The following is a 21,328-nucleotide window of genomic DNA, read 5'->3' as shown; positions in this document are numbered from 1 at the left end:
CCCCTTTACGTCGAAATTGTCCACAGACAAAATGCCATCCACAAACATTTCTTAATTTCCGAACGAAACGAGTCGCGCGCGCGTCTGTCTTGTCTTTTTCCATCAATTCGTAAACTGTCAAATCAAATCGAAATCGTTTCAAAATAAAAGATCTAATTCAGATGATTAAAAGATAAAGATAATCTAGAATTGTGTGCAGTGAAAACTGGTGGTGTTATAGTATAGTTTTGCTGTTCAAACAGTGAAAAAGCATAATGGATATAAACGAAGGTAAACAGCCTGTTTCTATAACCTTGTTCTGAAAGTTTAGCGGTATTACTGAAAAATGTTTGTTTTACCACGTATTGGTTACTATTGTTTCTTTCCATGTAGAACTACTCGGTAGACTAGTATTTTGAAATTATTTCAAGAGCGTTCTAACCATTTCTAAGCTAAAATTACAATGATTCATTCTTCAAGTTGATTGTAGGTTATAAAAAACACTTTAAATGGGTAAAATCATGCTACTTTTACTAATAATCATGCAGAAATTAGTTCATCTCATTCAAGACACAGAAACCTGATAATTATTAGACTATAATTTAGCATTGCCAACAAAAATTTGCTTCATACCATAGAGTTATGTTTTTAATTTGTATCTGGTATCTGAAGTTCTTTCTAAAATGAAATATTACGACTTGCTCCGCCATTACATATGACATGGTATGTTACAGGGACTACAGCAGACGACTTATGGACGCCATACAAGGAGTTGGTATCAGTGGTGGAGGGCTACCTTGCTCACGAGGGCAAAGGAGCCCCCTATGCTGTGCACACATTTGAATCAGTACTGCGGCGGCATAAGCAAACATTTTTGTCTCTGTTCAAAAATCCGGTAAGAATAATATAAAACATCATCATCATCTTCTGAACCTTTTCCCAAGTATGTTGTGGTGGGCTTGCAATCTAACCAGATTCATTGAGTACGGCTTCTGACCACCTGTAACAACTGCCAAGAATGGTAATGGACTGTTAGAGGTAAAATTATTTCAAAGTGCAATGCATTTGCATTGGTAAACATCTACTTATTACCTATTTCACATTATTTCCAAGAAAGCACATTCAACCTACATGGAAGTGTGAAAGTGCACTATTTCTAGCTCAAAAACAATTTTGTATAACAAACTCTGTGAATCTAGATTTTTGTGTGTGAATCTTGATTTAAGAAAATTACATTGTTTGGCTTTGTTATTTGACCATGACACCACAATAAACAAGCACATTGTTATACTAGAAAATATTTTAATTTCAGCCAAAGAACCCTGCTAGCCGAGAAGAGATTAAGCGAGGTATCACAGAAGGTGTTAACTTACCAAGTATTGGGAGGACACTCCTCTCTAAAGAGCTTGTAGATGAAGCTATTATCATATCAGGTAAATTCGCTAATTTTAACTCATAGTAATAAATTATCAGTTCTGTAGTGTCTAACAAGATTTTTAGTCAGTGTGCAAAAAAAAATGTTGATTTCAACCTATTTACAAAACTTTATTCATCAAGTAGTTTCAACAAAAAAAATTCGTTCACATTTTTATTAACACCAAACCATAAACAATAACCATCTATTTTTTCTCACAGACATGTACAATGTAAGCGAGTACCTAGCACTAGAGCTACTCCACACGGCACAACGCCAATCGCCGCGACACCCGGGGCTACCGCGCGGTCTTGTGGCCATCTTGTTGTACTATGATGGCAGGAGGGCTCTTGTACAGGCGTTGAAAGAGCTTGTCATGGCTCGGGACGGTGTGTGTTGGTGAGTTGGAGGTCATAGTGACCCTTTTAGAATTGATTAGTACCTAAAATAGTAATTTTAACACTGAAAAAATATGTAGATTGTTCCCAGATTCCATATTTAAGAAACTCCCAACATCCAAGTGATAGAAATAATTATGTACCATCTTGGATTTTTGGACAGTGTAAGACATAAAGCTATACATATTTTCTCTCGGGTTAGGTATTCTTGTGTGCGTAAATTTAGATGCGCTTTATCTTTCTATGCGTAAGCTTGGTAGTTTGCAGTGTTATACAATGTGCGTGTATTTTACCAATATATGTTTTCCAGGTCAATAAACGCCCGCGAGGAGATAATATCGTACGTGTCCCGCTACGTAGAGCAGCTGATAGCGGACGGGTTGCTAGGCAACGCGATGGACGCGCTGCGCCGCTTCACGCTGGACGGCGAGATGGAGCTGCTGCAGAACAACCGCGCGCTGCCGCCCGGCAGGCATCACGCCACGCTCATCACTGCTATGGAGAGTACCAGGTACGTGTATGTTGCAGAATAAAGACAAAAAGAAAATAGGAAAGAAGAAGTTATAGATAGATATCTTCTCAAGGTTAGTCCATGGAGAACAGTATGACATGCCTACTACGGCACGCGTGATCAGTTACATTACGTCTGACCTACCATCCTTATGGCATCTTCACTGTCATTCTCTCCTCTGTGTACACAATTCAGTAAAGAAATTCTTGCTTAAAGGTTCACAAAAGAAGTTATATATAACGACGATGATTTCATTTAATTACATATTGAGATGCTATTATGTACGATTTTCAAATTCAGTTTCTTCACCTCTCAAAGAGTAACCCTTTAAAGCCTCTGATTATACAGATTTTAGCTTTTTAGTGTCATCTAGAATAATGGTTGTTTAACATGCCTATGTATTTTTGCAGAAAATTACTGGCAGGAGTAGTATTCGCGGCGTCAGCACAGAGAGGACTCAGCAGAGACATTATTCTTAGGATTATATCAGAGGTACAAAACAAAAAACAGATACTCTTAGGTAAGTGATTATGTATTTAAAGTAGAATGGAATAAATATGGTGTATTGTTTATTTTAGCAAACAACGTCACCGACGCAGGGTGCGACAGGAGCGCTTGACGAAATATCGCTCGGCTTGCAAATGGCGTTGCTGTATGCACTCGACTTGTCTGTATTGCATAGGTGAGTTTTGACATACCTACAAAGCATTTCAAAATTGGTTCCAGACATCATCCATCCTCCGAGCCTTTTTCCCAAACTATGTTGGGGTCGGCTTCCAGTCTAACCGGATTCAGCTGAGTACCAGTGCTTTACAAGAAGCGACTGCCTATTTGACCTCCTCAACCCAGTTACCCGGGCAACCCGACACCCCCTGGTTAGACTGGTGTCAGACTTACTGGCTTCTGACTACCCGTAACAACTGCCAAGGATGTTCAATTACAGCCGGGACCTACAGTTTAACATGCCATCCGAAACACAGTCATTGGTGTCTAAGATATACTTAGAAAGTAGATACAAACTTAGAAAAGTTGCATTGGTACTTGCCTGACCTGGAATCGAACCCGCGCCCTCATACTCGAGAGGTTGGTTCTTTGCCCACTAGGCCACCACGACTACTCGTTCCAGACATAAGTTAATGGAATTTACCAGACTGGCTATTTGTGCATGAAGAAGTACCGAACATATACACAGACACAAACTTTCACCTTTAAAATATCACAAAAGTGATTTCTTAATTTCTTTGTCTAACAAACAAAGTTAACATTTTAACATTTTTCTCACACAGACGCGAAGACGGCGAAGAACTAGCAAAGAAACTCCCCCTCATCCAAGACCCAGAACTCATCTCCGTTCTCCTAGACGAGCTCTCCCGTCCCACCGAGGGTCGAGGAGCCGGAGTCAGGGCACTATGTCAACTGTCATTGGGCCTGGCTCTAGCGGCCTTGAAGAGAGCCCCACAGTCATTACTGCGGAGGGCTACGGCACCCCATCTGAATTGTGATTTACTAGACCAGGACGAGATGCTTGTAGATGCTGCTATTGATGGCAAGGTAAACCTTAAAATTTGTTACTAATTTTGTCATTGTTGAGAATAAAAGTTAGATTACGCTGGCAAATTTGTTGATCTCCGTTGCTCATTGCTGTCAAAAATATCGTTTACAGTGACGGCACACAACTAATTGCCATGATGGTCTTTATTTTCGTATTGTCGTTGTGTAGAACTTTAATACTTCTGCTGGCTACATTCCCCATAGCTTGAGGACCCTTGGAGTATCATGTATGAATTTGCCATGCCATAGATTGATTCTAGATAGGAACAATGTATTGGGAGTTTTCATGTTTGATTGCCTTTATTTATAGTAGAGGTTTGTTACTAAAAATAAGTAATTACTCGACAGGTATTCGAGTATCTAGACGAGGCGATTCTGTCCACAGACTTGGTATCGAAGGAGGAATATTACCAGCGGCGCATACACACGCTTATTACAGACTTTATCGTACTGATGCATTCCAAACTCATGGAGATGAGAGTCAAGTGAGTATATGTAATTCTAGAGTATAATATTGCATATAAGAATTTTGTGTTGCCCATAATATCATATGTGGTATATCCTGTGGTCAAAATATTCCCATAATTTTCTCTCAATTGTTTGCTGCCAGTTTACTTGTCTAAAGGAAACAGGTTTTGATTTAGAAATGAATAATATGTTTAGTTTTTCTATATGAAATGTGACAACATTATTTTCGAAGTGACCTTTACTTACAATATTAGATGAGCTGATTTATCAAAATAAAAATATTGTTTACTCGAAAGAGGCTTGATTTCAATAACTTTTCTGCACTCTGAAATATCTCAATTACTCTCCAGAGCCGACGAAGCCGCCCGCGCCGTCCAAATGTACGCGGCTGAAGGGCTAACAGCCCCCGGCGGTACTCGTACACGACTGGACGCACTATTACGCTGCGTGGAGCGTCTATACGCGCGGGACCCGCGGGGCCTGCGCCACGCCTACTGGGAGGCGGCCTCCGGGACCGCGGCCCGTGCCTCCGGCAGGGCTGCTACACTCTACAAGTTCGTCCGTCTCTCCGGAGAAGTGCTCTGTGGTGCTTTGTTAGCGGCGTATTTGAGAGCGTTGGCCAGTTTAGCGGTACCGAGGCATACTTGGGCGCTGTTGGCGAAGAGGGATGCCTTGTCCGCGTATCATTTGTTGACGGCGCTTTCTAGATATCATAGGTAAGTGATTTATTTTTACAATTAGACTACAGATTGTTTATCCGACTTCATGCGGTCAAAAAAATGTATTTTGAGAGATAAAACCTGGATATATATCAAAATATTTAAAATTATACAGCAATCTCCGTGCGGATCCTGCTCCATTCTCGGAGCATGTGCACGCGTCGTCGCTGGGTGCGTCAGCCATCGTCACCCCCGCCGCCCGCCCCGGCAAGATGCTTGTACGGCAGGAAGAGGTAACTAATACGTATTAAATAAATATACTGCTAAAAGTAATAATTCAATTAACTACGTTTGATTATTACCCGCATTTTATTTTTAAATTTTGTTTCTAAATAATTCAAAATAATACAATGCAGTGGAATCACACTTTAAATGGTTCTTGAAAAATAAAAGTATTTTATGTTTAACAACTGTCATATGAATGACGGTGACGCGTAAACGCTGTAAAAAGTAGATTTCCATATTATTTTTGTAGGTAGAAGCGCTAATAGCGGCTCTGAAGCTGATAGCTCGCGTGGCGCGTGAAGACCACGCCGCTTGCGCCGCCATCTGTGAGAACTTGCAGTGGGATGCTGTTAACTGCATGTTTGGTGAGTACACCTGATAAAAGGCAAAAAAATATATAGCTGTTTTGTTTTGTGTAAAATGTTGACTAGAGAAGCGACGCAGAAGCAACACACTTTATAGCCCAAGAGCCAGTGACTGCCAGACCTTCGTTATTTTATAAAGGCTAAAACTTTGTGTGTGTATTCAGCCTTTATAAAATAACGAAGGTTTGGCAGTCGCTGGCTCTCGATCTATTAGGACTGCTGGTCAAGCTTTTTTCAATGCTCTATTTATTTATTTTGAAGACTATGTATGCAAGCCGTTGTTATCGGTAGTCTGCCCCCTTCAGGCGACATAGTGCTACAGGTATCTGCTGTCGGCTGGCATATAAAATCCTTTCTGCTTGTATTGGCCCACTGGCTTGCCTTGTTCGACATTAACCCGGCGGCACTTGTGTAGTGTGGCCTTTAGAGACAGCCTTTTTTTATTTCCCTTATTTTAATTTGTTCCCTATGTGTTCTCAGGTCTGATCTGCTGCCACATCCCTCTGCAACTGAAGGCGGAGCTGTGCCTGACGCTGGCGGCGCTGGGCGGCACGGCGGGCACGGCGGGGCGGGTGTGGGCGGGGCTGGAGGCGGCTCGTCTTGTGTCGCCGAATAACGACAAGAGGGCGCTTAATGCTGAGCTGCATGAGGTATGTGGGATATATCATAAATGTTGAATGGAGTCTTTTTCAACATATTTGGGGGTCTCTTTGGGGTTTTCCATTAAATGTACTTCTTAGAACTGTCTAACTATTCCAAAAGTATAAATTGAGTATATCAACAGTTCTCTTATCTAGTTATAATGCTAAGATGCCAACGTAATTAACAAGTTGAATCCGTTTAATGACATCGAAGGGACTTTATAAACCCGTCATACTGAGTGGACGTCCGATTATTGTTGAAGGTCAGTCGGTATAGTTACTAGTTACGCATTTTGTTAAAAATGCTTCACAATAAGCGACATGCCACTGTAAGCAAAGTTAGATCCGTCTTTTTTAGAAAATTTTATATGAAAACCGAACTTCGTAGTATAATTACGTCACAGTAAACGGTTGATCAATATAGGCGGAGTTATAATAACCGGATTCTACTATATTTTATATTAGTCAAGAAACAAACAAACATATTTGATATCCCTTTAATCTAACCATGATAAACTATTGTCCGCAGGTGGAATGTCGCATAGAAGAGTACCCTCTCTCCCGCGCATTCCTCACGCTCCTAGACTCGCTGTGTGCGGCGGCGCCGCTGCCGCGCGCGCTGGGTGCCGGGGCGCGGGCGCCAGGCTTGGACCCCTACGTGGAGCACGCGCTCAACAGGCTCGCCTTGCCGGCGCCGCATAGACCCTATGCTAAGCCTACTGAGAAGTGGCAGGTGAGGAGGACATGACATGTTGAATGTTGTTGTAATTTAATGAGAAAGGGTGTTGATTGAGAAAAGATTTGCCTTAAAAATGTGCTATCGAGGATTTTTTGATGCCGTAATTTTATATGCAATTTATGGGAGATGGATTCTAAAGTTTGACTGATTGTGACATTTTATATATCACACAATCCTCAGTTTCATATTGCCAAATTTTATTTACATATATTTCATTTACTCTTTATGCACCTATGTCTTAAAATATGTGCTATAAAAATATGATATTTTACATACTAAATAAACATTTCTATTTACTCTCTTTAACATATACGTATTTCTCTCCTTTGCATATTTCAAGTCAGTTACCAAAACTATCCTCCACACAAACGCAATTTCTAACAACCCACCTCCCTTCACAGATGCTATCCCTCTGCTTCCGTCTGTTCGCTCGCTGGCTAGAACAATACGAGCCGTCTCCGTCCGACTTCCCGCCGGTCGGCCGCGAGCCGGACACGAACCCGCCGCCCGGCTTCCGGCTGCTGCTGCAGCTGCACACCAAGTCGGAACTGCTGAGGCTGTTGCTGACTTCGTTAGATGAAGCCCACGAGCTGCTGGATAGACCACCACAACCTGCTAAGGTATGTAAAAGTTAATTAGTGCTTCCGTCTCTTCGCTCGCTGGCTAGAACAATACGAGCCGTCCCCGTCCGACTTCCCGCCGGTCGGCCGCGAGCCGGACACGAACCCGCCGCCCGGCTTCCGACTGCTGCTGCAGTTGCACACCAAGTCGGAACTGTTGAGGCTGCTGCTGACCTCCTTGGATGAAGCCCACGAGTTGCTGGATAGACCACCACAACCTGCTAAGGTATGTAAAAGTAAGTTAAAGTGACTCAGTCTCTTCGCTCGCTGGTCAATACGAGCCGTCTTCGTCCGACTTCCCGCCGGTCGGCCGCGAGCCGGACACGAACCCGCCGCCCGGCTTCCGGCTGCTGCTGCAGCTGCACACCAAGTCGGAACTGCTGAGGCTGTTGCTGACTTCGTTAGATGAAGCCCACGAGCTGCTGGATAGACCACCACAACCTGCTAAGGTATGTAAAAGTTAATTAGTGCTTCCGTCTCTTCGCTCGCTGGCTAGAACAATACGAGCCGTCCCCGTCCGACTTCCCGCCGGTCGGCCGCGAGCCGGACACGAACCCGCCGCCCGGCTTCCGACTGCTGCTGCAGTTGCACACCAAGTCGGAACTGTTGAGGCTGCTGCTGACCTCCTTGGATGAAGCCCACGAGTTGCTGGATAGACCACCACAACCTGCTAAGGTATGTAAAAGTAAGTTAAAGTGACTCAGTCTCTTCGCTCGCTGGTCAATACGAGCCGTCTTCGTCCGACTTCCCGCCGGTCGGTCGCGAGCCGGACACGAACCCGCCGCCCGGCTTCCGGCTGCTGCTGCAGTTGCACACCAAGTCGGAGCTGCTGAGGCTGCTGCTCACTTCGTTAGATGAAGCCCACGAGTTGCTGGATAGACCGCCACAGCCGGCGAAGGTAAGTGAAAATGCGTGTGTGAAAATAAGGATTTTTTCCCGCCTAGATATTTTATTTTTCTGGTTACTTGCATAAATTACTTTGGAAACACTATAATTCAGATCCTAGCTTAGCGGCGCACCTTGGGATCTGATAGTTTATTGCGAATATTAAGTAATAAAATGGACTTTGAAGATTCGTTATTTATTGTATTACGAGGTAATCTCGTGAAAAAGCCCAGACACGACTTGCAAAAAATCCTGATTTCCGCGGATCCACTATTACCAAATGCAAAGAAAAAATATTTAAGATTTCCAATGTTATATCAAATTATTCATTTATAGCTTATATATTAGCATACATTCTTCTTAACCCTATTTCCACCATGTCTGTCCCCAGGAGTTCATAGAGCAGAGTCTGATCAGCATACTGCAGATCTTGGAGCGAGCACTAGCGTTGGAGCGGCCGTTGCTGACGGCCGCGGCTGATGCCGGCCGATCTGTGCTCATTGTACCTCTATCCAAGCTTATATTGGGTAAGTGATACTAAATTACATATTTTTCTGTAAATTGGTTCATGTTTTCTTGTTAGTTCTTATTTATTTTTGATTGTGGTGCGTGTGGGCCGAAACTATTATGATTTATTTTCATGTAGAAATTATTGTATTATGTGCGGCAGACATTAGTTTCCTGTGTATGCCGTCCGCGCGAAATTATATTTTTGTGAATGTCGTCCGCGCGAGATTAGATTTATGTGTATGCTCTCCGCGCCAGATATGTTGTGCTGTTAATGCAAATGTCTTACAAAGGATTCCTTGTATGTTAGCTCCGGAGGGTCCTGACAATAACTGCCGCCTGGTGACGTGCTGCAAGGTGCTGCAGCACGTGAGCCGGCTGCCCGGCGCCTGCGCCCGCGCCGTGGCGCTGCTGTGCCGCGCGCTGCGCAGCCCGGCCGCCGCCCGCCACCTGCTGGCCTCCATCACGCACAGGCATGCGCTCGCGGCAGAGATCAGGTACTGTGCAGTATAGACAAAGCCAACTAAATTATGTGCCCTCCTTAGCTGGCAATGGCTCCCAATAATCCAATGTTAAATCATATATTTCACTGAGGCCTGTACAAAGACTTATAAAAGTAAAAAAAATATTACTCCAGCTCGGGTCTGCGGACAATAAAGCCGGCAGCACGCGCGCATATCTCCGCGCAGCGATTCGAACCAGTCGGTGCGCGTCTTTTGTGCCCCGTGCGGCGACGGCTCGCTTGGAGCGCAGGACGATACTAATGCTAGAGCTATCTTTTGCTACAGTAATTAATTTAGTTGTCCATTCCAAAAGTAGCTTCCTATTAAGAAAAACGGTCAAGAAACTCCTTGATTATCCTCTTTTTTAGGGTTCCGTAGCCAAAATGGCAAAAACGGAACCCTTATAGTTTCGTCATGTCCGTCTGTCCGTCTGTCCGTCTGTCACAGCCGATTTACTCGGAAACTATAAGTACTACAGTGATGAAATTTGATGGGAATATGTGTTGTATGAACCGCTACAAAAATATGACACTAAATAGTAAAAAAAAGAATTGGGGGTGGGGCCCCCCATACATGTAACTGAGGGATGAAATTTTTTTTTTCGATGTACATACCCGTGTGGGGTATCAATGGAAAGGTCTTTTAAAATGATATAAAGTTTTCTAAAAAACATTTTTCTTAAAGTGAACGGTTTTTGAGATATCAGCTCTCAAAGTCGTAAAAAGTATGTCCCCCCCCTCTATTTTTATAACTACGGGGTATAAAATTCTAAAAAAAATAGAGGTGATGCATGCTAATTAACTCTTTCAACGATTTTTGGTTTGATCAAAGTATCTCTTATAGTTTTTGAGATAGGTTGATTTAACTGTAATTTACGGAACCCTTCGTGCACGAGTCCGACTCGCACTTGGCCGGTTTTATCCAAATTGGATTGGACCCAATGCTATTTTCAATTATCTCTGTCATACATTTACATACGCCGATTCAACCACAGAGGCCAAAGAAAGATGCGTATATTTTATAGGCGACCACTTACCACCTAATGCTCCTTTCAGATACGGTTTCGTGGAATGTCTAGAGGCTGAAGAATGGACGGCGTCCAGTACTGACGGTGACCAGGAGAACAGCGTGCGACAAGCCAAGGAAGGCATACTGATGTTGTTGCAGCATGTGTTGCCTACCGCGCCACCGAATCTCGCGCACTTCTTGTTGGGATACAATCTTACTGATGTGGTAAGTTTACTTTAGAGCACACTGCAGACTTTCAGTCGGCCGACAGTTTGTTGAGGCTCATAATCTCATTATAGGCTCATTATCTTTTTCATACTGATTTTTAATGCTTGTGAATTAGCTCTATGTACTAAGCTTATTTACTCAGTGATTTACTAATCCTACATATCTACTTCCTTATGTACTACCCTGTTATGTACAAGAAAGTACATTCTTGTGTACTCCGTTATGAAGTACTCCTATGTACTTCCTTATGTATTCTCCTTGGAAAAAAAAATCTTCTAAGTAGTGTCGCCAAAATGCGGGTGTTTTGGATCGAGGAACATTAATGGCTCCGCTCTCACACGCCTTCTTCAGAACGCGCTCATTTCTGTTAACCAAACCACCAATCAACCCCGAAACTCCTCGCTAGCTACTAGTCACTAATCGTTTTGGTCACGTTATTTGACCTACAAGAAGACACCTGACCTGTCTTAAGGCATCTCCTCTCATGTCTCCTTGTGAAACTCCTACCTGTTGTTCCTCAGGTGAGCCGCAGCACGCTGTGCGAGGCGGGCGCGGGCGGGTACCCGCGCACGTGCCTGCACGCCATCCTCGACATCCTCGAGCAGCACGTCGCCGACCACAACCAGCAGCACAAGTATGTATACTGGTTATATATGTAGTTATAATACGTTGTATTTTTCTCTATGGATTCTCCTATGTATTTTTTTATTGTTTGCGGTTGCACTAGCGGGCAAAGGCCTCCCCATTGCATATTTTTCGATACACTTTTTTTCTTCCGGAACTTTTAGGGCAGAGGTCTCTGCTATATTGTGCCGTATTCCCATGCTCTTCTTGCGAGAGTTAATTATTATTTAAATATTTTAACTCAAACATCTGACAAAGAATCTGTCACGTGTTTCACGAATCATCGTTTGCAGCAAACAATTGACCGCCCTTACAATCCTTTCGTGTGAAAACGCTGTTAAACGCTGTTACAAGATTTCGACAACACTGTTTACCACTCAAAATTACTAGAACAATTCTTTTAAGAGGACGAATTGGAATTTTTGGCGCCAAGGATCTCAATTTTTCTCAGTAAATACAAAACGGATCAAAATACAACTTGGTTACCTGAAAGCTCATGATATAAACCTTATTTTGTTAGAAGTGAAAACATGATTAGGTAACTTTTATAACAGAGAAAAATATATCAAACATACCTCTTTTTAAAAAGAGATTCACATATTATGGGCAAACGGGGCCGATTTAAGCCTCTTAACTTTTTTAGTAGTTGAGTATATACATACTCTTTAAAATTGTAGAAGGAATTTTTATTAAATTATCATTTCTAAATAATATAGTATTGTTATCCTCGCCCCGCTCAGACGCTCCGACCCCTTTTGGCGCCTTAGATGCGCGTGCCGGTTATGGAATTATTGTTGACCAATTCCTCGCCTTAATGTCCTGCAGAGAGGCGAACAACCTTGTGGAGAGCTGCTACCGGCTGGTGTACTGGCTGTGCGCGCGGCCCAACACCTCCGCGCCCATACTGCGCTTCCTGCGCACACGGGACTACTTCCTCTCCCGACATGTTAAGGCCACTGTTGATCTCAAGGTAATTATCGTATTCTAAGAATATTATTCCAATGTAGTGTATGTATGTATGTGGATGCTCATCCGTAAAAAAGTTCACAAATTGTAGGTATTGATTGTGTATGGAGGACATCTTTTGCTAAATTGGATTAATGATCTGTAAAAAAGATATTGCCAAAAGTTGGATAAGTGTTACATCACGACGTGTTTGCGCGGGATGGACGTTGGCAAAATGTTTTTTAAATCCTTTCAGATTACAGACAGACAGGTCACCACACAACGTCACAAAGTCATTTTGACGTTCCAAAAGTGCTGTTTGTTTTAACCCTTCATCATATGCCTGTATCATGAGTATAAATAAGTCTGTTATTCCTCCCGCAGTCAGCCTCAGTAGTGACGCTATCAGCGCGGTCGTGGGTGCTACGGGCATGCGCGTGCGAGGCGGGCGCGGCGGGGCGCCAGCACGCGGCGCTGTCCGCTCTACTCACTGCGCTCACGCACACCGCCCATCATCCTACACAGGTATGTATAGCATATAGAAGTTAGCTACTTATCTAAAATGTTAGGTGGTCATAAATATCACTACACTAGCTTCTGCCAGCGGTTTCACCCGCATCCCGTGGGAACCTCTGCACGAACCCGGAGAAAATGTAGCCTATTAGCCTTCCTAAGAAAAAACTGTTCAAATCGGACCAGTAGTTCCTGAGATTAGCGCTTTCAAACAAACAAGCAAACACTTCAGCTTTATAATATTAGTACAGATAGTATAACACAGTGATGCTTGTTCTGTCCCTATATATCCCGATGTCCCTTTGTATCCGTCCATCTCCCGAGCCTTTTCCCAACTATGTTCCAATCTAACTGAATGTAGCTGAGTACCTGCTTTACGAGGAGCAACTGCCTATCTAACCTCCTCAACCCAGTTACCCAAGCAACCCGATACCCCTTGGTTAGACTGGTGTCAAACCTACGCTTCTGACCTACCTAAAGCTTCTGACAACCCGTAACGACTGCCAAGGATGTCGCCGGGACCTACAGTTTAACGTGCCATCCGAAACACTGTCATTGATGTTCAAGATATACTAGAAATTACATATAAACATAGAATAGTTGCATTGGTACTTGCCTGACCTGAACTCAGAACCCACGCACTCATAATTGAGATGTTGGTCCTTTACCCACTAGGCCACCACAACCACCAATGTAAAAGCATTACTGTCAAAATGAAATACCTCTTGTTATAACCCAACATGTGTGTTCATAGGAATGGGAATGGTGCCTGCTTCGTAGAACATTAGAAGAGCTGCCAGTAACAGTGGAAGCGACGCCGGAACCTCGTTGGGAGTTATTCCAAGCTCAACAACTACGACAAGCCATCGCGTCGTGTGACTTGCCTACTGGTAAGATGTAACAATACATAGCAATTTATATATTTTTTAAATTAAACACGATTTAATGTACTTTTTTTAAACATTTATAGGAAATTCCACTCTCTAAATCTTGACATCCACGAATTTAATACTGAAGGCAAACCTCAAATAAGACACAAGAATCATTTATTTGCACAGAATATGAGTATACAAAAGATGAAAAAGGCCAACAAAGTTGCGATCATTTCTCTTTCACTGAATGACGGCTATACTTTATTTATCACTAACAAAGCAAGTATTACTGGTACACAATTTCCTAAACTCGCTAGTGTGGTAACATATTTATCTTCTAATATAACGGTTTAAATAATCATAATGTTATGTATAGGTCTGGGCGGCAAGCGCATCAGTGTATCCCGCGTACATGCTCTACTGACGCGCGAGCTAGCCGCACTACACGCCACCGCGCCGCAGAGGAACCTTGTCGCCAATGAAATACAGAAGGTACGTTCTATCATGAAGAGCAAAAAGAGCTACATTGATAAAATCCCTGCCACCCAATTACACCATTAATGATATGAAAAAAATCAAATTCTTTATTCATTGTATGTGTCCACAGGTGCTAGACTACGTAACAGAAGTGAACAGACAGCGCAACCTAGCGGCCACTCTCACTCACTACTACGACTCCTGGCGACAACTCACCGAGATCCTCTTCTGCGTCGCTCCCCACGACATCCTCAGCCTCGAATCACGGAAGAATCTACTCCTCAACATCCTACAGGACCTTCTAAACAAGATCCCACCATCTGAAGTACTACCACAGCTTGGAAACTTAGCCTCAGGAACAGTATTACTACTCCTAGTCAATCTACGACACTGCTATATTCTACAGAAGAGAGAATCTAATCAGAAGTCGTCGGAATTCGAAATGAGCTTCTTCGGACCTTCAAACCAGATCATGCAAACAAACTCCCTCACACTGAAATTTATCCTACATAAGATACTATCCTGGATTTTGGTATCAGGAGGATCAACGCAGAAAATGAGAGTGAACTTATACGGGGCGTTATTAAACTACTTAAATATTGTGAATTTGAAGTCCAGTGCCGCAGATCCTGAAGAAGAAAATGTGTCAAATACTTACGTTAGTCGATTAGATAGTTCAAAAGCCCGGCCTAGTCGTGAAGAGTCGGCATTAAAATCTATGGTGATCGATGTGATCAGTGAGTTTGGTGAGAACCTATGTTCTATAGTCTGTGGGGACTGTATTGGGGCTGGTCATGATGTCTGCAGGATGGTAGCACTGGCCTGCTTGGATACGCTTATTGAGATTAATCCTAGGACAGATTGGATGAATACTCTGACTAATCAGGGCTACTTGAGAAGTTTGATTGATAGTTTATTGCAAGATGATGAGGGGTTGAAGGAGGTGAGTTCATTTGTACTACCTAAAAAAAATATATTTGGATATGTATTTGTACTGTAGCCAAAATTAATTAATCTTTTAAATTTAGACAGTACCACATAAAAAGACGTTTTATTATATTGCATTTCTATTTTGTCATATTTTTTTTGCATCTGAATATTAACAATTGAGTATGTAGTTCATGAAGAATTTTATTAATAAAAAAAAGGTCTTCTACCTATTCATGTGTTCAAATTTGTTTTTTTTTTATTACTTTGTTTTATATGACACATAATATTCATCAATAATTTTTTTTCAGACACTAGAACCAAACCCAAAATCTCTTCGCGTGCTGTACGTATACGAATCCAAGATGGGTCTTCTAATAAAGATGGCGGGCACCCGCGCCGGCGCAGAGACGCTACTGTCGCAGGGAGCGCTCGGCTGTCTGGCGTCACTCACTGCGCTAGACAAGCATCCTGACATACATACTGGGTTAGGAAGTCACCAGGATACGGAGTTTGTGCCTTCTGTCGCTAATAGGTGAGGGTGTGAAATGTGGTGTTGTGTTCTATGCTTATTGTAATGCGCGGTTAGGGCAATCACCGCGTTAGAAAATCAGCCTGGCATACATGGAAGCCTTAGGGATACGGAGTTCTTGCCTTGTGATCATCATCATCTTCCCTTCCTGTTCTCAAGTCATTTGGGATCGGCGCAAGATGTTATGAACTGTATGTTGTGTTTTGTGATTAATTAATGTGGTGTTGTTGGTCAATGCTAGCATATGCATTGGTGTTTTGGAATAGTAGATATTCAGCGCAAGACACTGATAGTGATAGTCCCTCAAAATGTGGGTGAAACATTAGTAAATAGTTGGTTAGTAGGTATGGTGATTTCACCTTACCTTTACCTATACCTTCTGTTCTGTACCTTTGTACAGAAGAACATAGCTGGATTAAGTAACACGAAATTCGGTACTGCTGAAACTCTGAACATGGCATACATAGGCATCATGCGTGTTTTATTTATATTTTTTTTTCTTTGTTGTCCTAGATTCCGTCAAATCCTAGTCCCGGCGCTGGCCCTGTGCGACGCGCTACTAACGACGCTAGGTCCGCAGAACCACAGCTGTGTGCTGCACGTGACGCACGCGTTGCTCAGCCACGTCGAGTGCATCGACGCAGTACTCAGGTACCATACACGCGAAAATGTTTGGAATATTTGCGAAGTAAACGTGATATTTCTATGCGTGAATTAAGGCATTAAAGTTACCAATTGTGCTGTCAGAAATGCATGCAAATGCGATAGATAGGATGAGCTTTTGTACTTCAAAAGGTTCCAACACGGTTATAGACAACTGTAAGATTGCTCGCCGATGTCCGTTAAATTGGTGACCAATTTTTTGTAGGAGAAAAATAGAATATACTGATAGCAATACTGCAATGCACACGTCCTATAACAAGACGGTCAGCAAATCCTTGTCAGGACGTCCTACAAAAAATCGGCCCGATTATGGGTCCTACAAAAAGCGGACAGCCTTATTGTCGATAAGATTCTTCATGCATTATACTTAATAAAAAATATTTTTTATTTCTACCCAGAGCGGCGCACCCCAACTCGCCCGTAGAACTCCTAATCGAGGTCGAAGCGATCACTTCCGTGATCGGGCGCGCCGCCAACCGCGAGGTGTTCGGCGGCGTCAGCGGCGACGAGCCCACCGCGCTGCAGGCCAGCGCCGGCGCCGCGCAGAGAGTGCGCTGGCTGCTGCTGGCGCTGTTGGCGAGGTTCCATCGACCCGCGCCTGATGTGCAGGATCAGGGGCAGACTAATCTGCTGTACTATAAGGTCAGTCTACAATACTCCGCTATGGTGCACAGCTCTCGAGGTCGTTTATATAGACTCTTTATTATAGGGGATATCATATTAGATCAATCCTGATTCATACAACTGATATACATTCTGGCAAATAAAAGACTTTGACTTTGATACACTAAAATCGACTACAATGCAGTGGGAAAAAGCTATCCTCATCTTGTTCAACATCACTAGATAGTATAAAACGAAGTCGCTTTTTCTGTCCCTATATCGCTTTGTCCCTTTGTATGCTTCAATCTTCAAAACTACGCAACCGATTTTCATGACTCTGTTACCAAAGTCAAGCGAGGTCGGGCCACTAGTTCAGCTATAAATCCAGTCATACAACTATAAACATAGTCTTAAATAAATAAATTGTCTGGTTTATTTATCTAATTACTACATATTTCTATATACAGATCGTATGCAACCTCCTAACATACGCGCGCAACACGTTAGGCGAGGAGCAGACCGGCGAGCCGGGCGAGTGCGGGCGACTGTTAGCCTTGCTGCAGCACCTGGTGCAAGCGCACGGACACCACGAGAAGCTGCTGGCCACCACCAGGCATCAGCTGCATAACCTGCCCACTATGAGCTTAGATGGTAAACAAAATACTGCAATTTTACAAGGTTTTATAAAAAAAAAGTTATTATGTATTTCTGCGAATAGTAACTATTACTTTCATTATTACTGGCTATGGGGCTATAAATCCTTCTCTGCGTGAGAGGAGGCTCCTGCCCAGCCAATCCAATCCTCCGAGCCTTTTTCCCAAACTATGTTGGGGTCGGCTTCCAGTCTAACCGGATTCAGCTGAGTACCAGTGCTTTACAAGAAGCGACTGCCTATCTGACCTCCTCAACCCAGTTGCCCGGGCAACCCGATACCCCTTGGTTAGACTGGTGTCAGACTTACTGGCTTCTGACCACCCGTAACGACTGCCAAGGATGTTCAATGACAGCCGGGACCTACAGTTTAACGTGCCATCCGAAACACAGTCATCGGTGTCTAAGATATACTTAGGAAGTACATACAACATTAGAAAAGTTGCATTGGTACTTGCCTGACCTGGAATCGAACCCGCGCCCTCATACTCGAGAGGTCGGTTCTTTGCCCACTAGGCCACCACGACTCCCAGACTGGTTCTTTGCCCAGCATGGGATGATAAAAAAGTTGATGGAGTTGTCATCAGGGTCCAGTAAAATAATGATCATTCTGTAGTTACCTCAACTGTAATTGTGATTTGTTACGTTATTTTATGTATTACATCTGGAAATTGCTTTAATTTTTAAATATTGTCGTCTTCTTTAAACACAAACGCATTTAAGCCACAAGATACAAGTTGTTACTTTGTGGCTTACCGTCATGTAATTTTTGTATTAACAATATTAATTATTTAATATCTTACATCATAATTGTCCTATTCCTCCAGACATGCGCAAGCTAGTCCCCGGTTCAGACGACACCCTCTCTCCTGCGGAGTGGCGGTCCCGCGCGGCCGCCGCGCTGACGGCCCGCGTGCGGACGCGGCGCCAGGCGCTGGGAGCCGCGGCGCATGCGCTGGAGGCGGCGGCACATCTGCTGTGGGCGAGGGCCAGGCTGCTGCTCAGGAAACATCTGCCTACTGATGATAATGATAACTGTATGTGTTGATTTGATGTTGTTCTTGTTGCACCTGACAGTTTTGATATTGCCAAAAAAATAGTTGGTTGCTTACTATGCTCTCTTCTAATATTTTTATTTTAAGTTGAACTAAATCACATATCAACACGTGTTTGTAGTTAACTAAAATTATAGTTCCACACGAAAGGTCTCAGTGTCTTTAGAATCACAAAAAAAAAGATTTATTTTGTGTTTTACATTAACTTCAGCAATTATATTGGCATTAATGTCCTTAATATTTTTTTATGTGTTTGCTCTCTTAACTAACACATCAAATATGATTTAAAATAATAGTACTGATTGTACGGAATATTGAAAAATTACAAACATTTAGCGGTCAGTAAAGTAATAAATCACTTGTCACCAATACCCAGTCAAAATGTCATTATTACTAATACCGCTTACTTTAAAAACTCCGTTAAATAAACCTATTTCTTACAGCAATGTTGAACACATCGAGCGGCTGGCGCAGCAGCGGCGACGAGGTGCCCGAGCTGCGCAAGGAAATGATAGCTGTCTTCAACGATAGGTTTACTGAACAACTGCTCGATACTGCTAAGGTAAGACACTATTTTATTTACTATTCTGTTTACTGTTTCATTTAAATCACCATGAAGTTTATACCTGTCTATCCTATTTAATAAAAATCACTAGAAAGTTAGCACTTTATATCAGCATGTATTTGACCACAAAGGTCCCTAGGAAAGTGTTTCTAAACTATATTATATTAGAGAGATATTGAATTGTGAACAAAAAGTTGTTAAAAGGCAACCAAGCATGGATCTTCAGAAATGCTCCAAATGAAATCAGCTTAAAAACCGCTTTGTATATTTTGATACGAATTCATTAAATACAGAATTAACAGAGAGTTTTAATGGGAAACTTGTCATAAATCAATACGAAACTCAAAAACATTTTACTTTCTTCTATTTTCAGAACCAGCCGCAAATACATCGCAGTTTCTTAGAGATCCTGGTGAAGGATATCAAGACCATGATCCAGTTCTCTCCGCTCTGAACTAGTTATGTTAATTAATGTTAATCTACTAAAATACGAAATTGTCTCGTTGGATAATAAATAAAATTAATTTTGTAATGATTGCAAGTATTTTATTTTTCCTTTCCTAACAACCCTAAAACATAAACACCTTGAAAACACCTTGAACATGATCTAATATCTAAAGTACTAACAATCGGTGATTAATCATGCTCTAGCATCTACGGTACTAACAATTGGTGAGTAGTAGTACGAAATCTTGTGCATGAAGACTTTTCGAATGAAGTATGACTCATTACTACTGGGGGACATCTAGAGAGCGGCAAAGTGATTTGAATTTAGAACATCAAGGGTACAAACAAATCTGTACATATTAAACTTAATTAATTTTTATTACTGTTTTTAGAACGATTTTCATTTTTAAACTGAATTTTTAAATAAATAAACTTTAATAGGCACTTATTTTTCATTTGATATTTATGCGCGGCATTTTCTTTTCCTCGATGAGGTTGGATAAAAATGTACGTGTTGCAGTCAAGTGCAAACATTTTTCACCTTGTACTCTTTTGATGACCGAGCACGTGAAACTTTCTAATATTGCAGTTTCCTTTGAAGTGGAGTGGAAAAGAGATGTGGATTTCCATTTTGATCGAGTCGCGACATAGTTCGTCCCCACAGACTATGGTCGTCTCCGATCGGTCTCAGCGAAACTGCTACCTTTGAGCGCGATCAAATGCTTTGGATGAGTGCCGACGCGAAGGTAGGTAGGTATACACTTAGTATAGTTACCGGCACGGATATTGGGCTCTCGGCGGAAGAGTGGGGATCGCTTTGCGCACCCGTACGCATAAGGCAATAAGGCAGTAAATCGCTTCTGCGCAGGTGAAGGTCATGGCTCGATATCCGTGCCGATAACTACATATATCATTTGTATGAACTCTCAATTGCGACGCACTAGAAATCGGAATTGTAACGTAATCGTTTCGCCTCGGGCCGCAAAGCGAAGAACACCAATCTTCATTCGTCCTCTGTTTGTCAAAGCAAAGGGTAGCTTAGTGACTAAGCGAAAAACGAATATAAACAATCGTCATAAAATCGAAAATCTATTAATTTAGGAAAATAAGTGGGCACTTATGTTCAAGCCGCGCATAAGAAGTTTCCGTCGGCACTCTGTATCTACTACTCTGTATTTTTACTTCATGACAGTTCAAAATAATAAAAAAACCGCCAAGAGCGAGTCGGGCTACGCTGCCCTCAGTGTAGGGTTCCGTAGTTTTCCGATTATCTAGCCCATAGGTACCTATCATGAACCCAACCATTCAGAAAAAAATCTTAAAATCGAAGTAGCCTAAAAAACAACGTCATCTCTAGGGAAATAGGGTTACAAAAAATATTTTTTTAATTGAAATAAATTACGTTCACGATAACTAAAGATGTGAGCTACGATAAAAAAGTGGCTTTGAGCCACCCTTAGTTAATGAGGTCGGGATAGATACGAGCTATAAACGGGAAAGTCCGGGAAATTACGGAAACCTGTATTGAGCGTGGCCCGACACGCTCTTGACCGGTTTTATTTAAAACATTGTGTACACACATTTTCAAATCCAGAGATGTCATTGAAATTGCAAATGTCCTAATCACTTTCCATAATATTATATAGTGCACAAATATTCCACCGAGAGATCAGATCGGTGTCGACCTGACCCA

General features: G+C 42.4%; 1 protein-coding gene across 1 annotated transcript; it reads left to right on the top strand.

Moving 5' to 3' along the window:
- The first annotated feature begins 66 nt into the window (after nucleotides 1-66).
- LOC110374648 (nuclear pore complex protein Nup205) lies at nucleotides 67-19,723 on the top strand. Its single transcript, XM_064034720.1, has 31 exons — nucleotides 67-270; nucleotides 714-874; nucleotides 1,292-1,412; nucleotides 1,615-1,792; nucleotides 2,102-2,302; nucleotides 2,713-2,794; nucleotides 2,881-2,984; nucleotides 3,589-3,853; nucleotides 4,202-4,338; nucleotides 4,672-5,037; nucleotides 5,156-5,273; nucleotides 5,516-5,630; nucleotides 6,111-6,280; nucleotides 6,801-7,004; nucleotides 7,412-7,630; nucleotides 8,907-9,042; nucleotides 9,333-9,519; nucleotides 10,581-10,758; nucleotides 11,283-11,395; nucleotides 12,211-12,355; nucleotides 12,715-12,855; nucleotides 13,598-13,733; nucleotides 14,092-14,207; nucleotides 14,323-15,135; nucleotides 15,431-15,654; nucleotides 16,165-16,302; nucleotides 16,713-16,956; nucleotides 17,385-17,568; nucleotides 18,396-18,605; nucleotides 19,067-19,185; nucleotides 19,562-19,723. The coding sequence occupies exons 1-31, from the start codon at nucleotides 255-257 to the stop codon at nucleotides 19,640-19,642; spliced, it is 5,622 nt and encodes a 1,873-aa protein (XP_063890790.1). The 5' UTR covers nucleotides 67-254; the 3' UTR covers nucleotides 19,643-19,723.
- Nucleotides 19,724-21,328: the final 1,605 nt, after the last annotated feature.

Source organism: Helicoverpa armigera, chromosome 5, assembly GCF_030705265.1.
Source record: "Helicoverpa armigera isolate CAAS_96S chromosome 5, ASM3070526v1, whole genome shotgun sequence".
NCBI lineage: Eukaryota > Metazoa > Arthropoda > Insecta > Lepidoptera > Noctuidae > Helicoverpa > Helicoverpa armigera.
Note: the sequence above shows the minus strand (reverse complement) of the source record. Positions and strands in the feature narration are given on the sequence as shown.

Coding starts and splice junctions, on each gene's coding strand:
- LOC110374648 (XM_064034720.1), top strand. Junction 14,208..14,322: donor TCGCCAATGAAATACAGAAG/GTACGTTCTATC, acceptor ATGTGTCCACAG/GTGCTAGACTACGTAACAGA. Junction 16,303..16,712: donor TGCATCGACGCAGTACTCAG/GTACCATACACG, acceptor ATTTCTACCCAG/AGCGGCGCACCCCAACTCGC.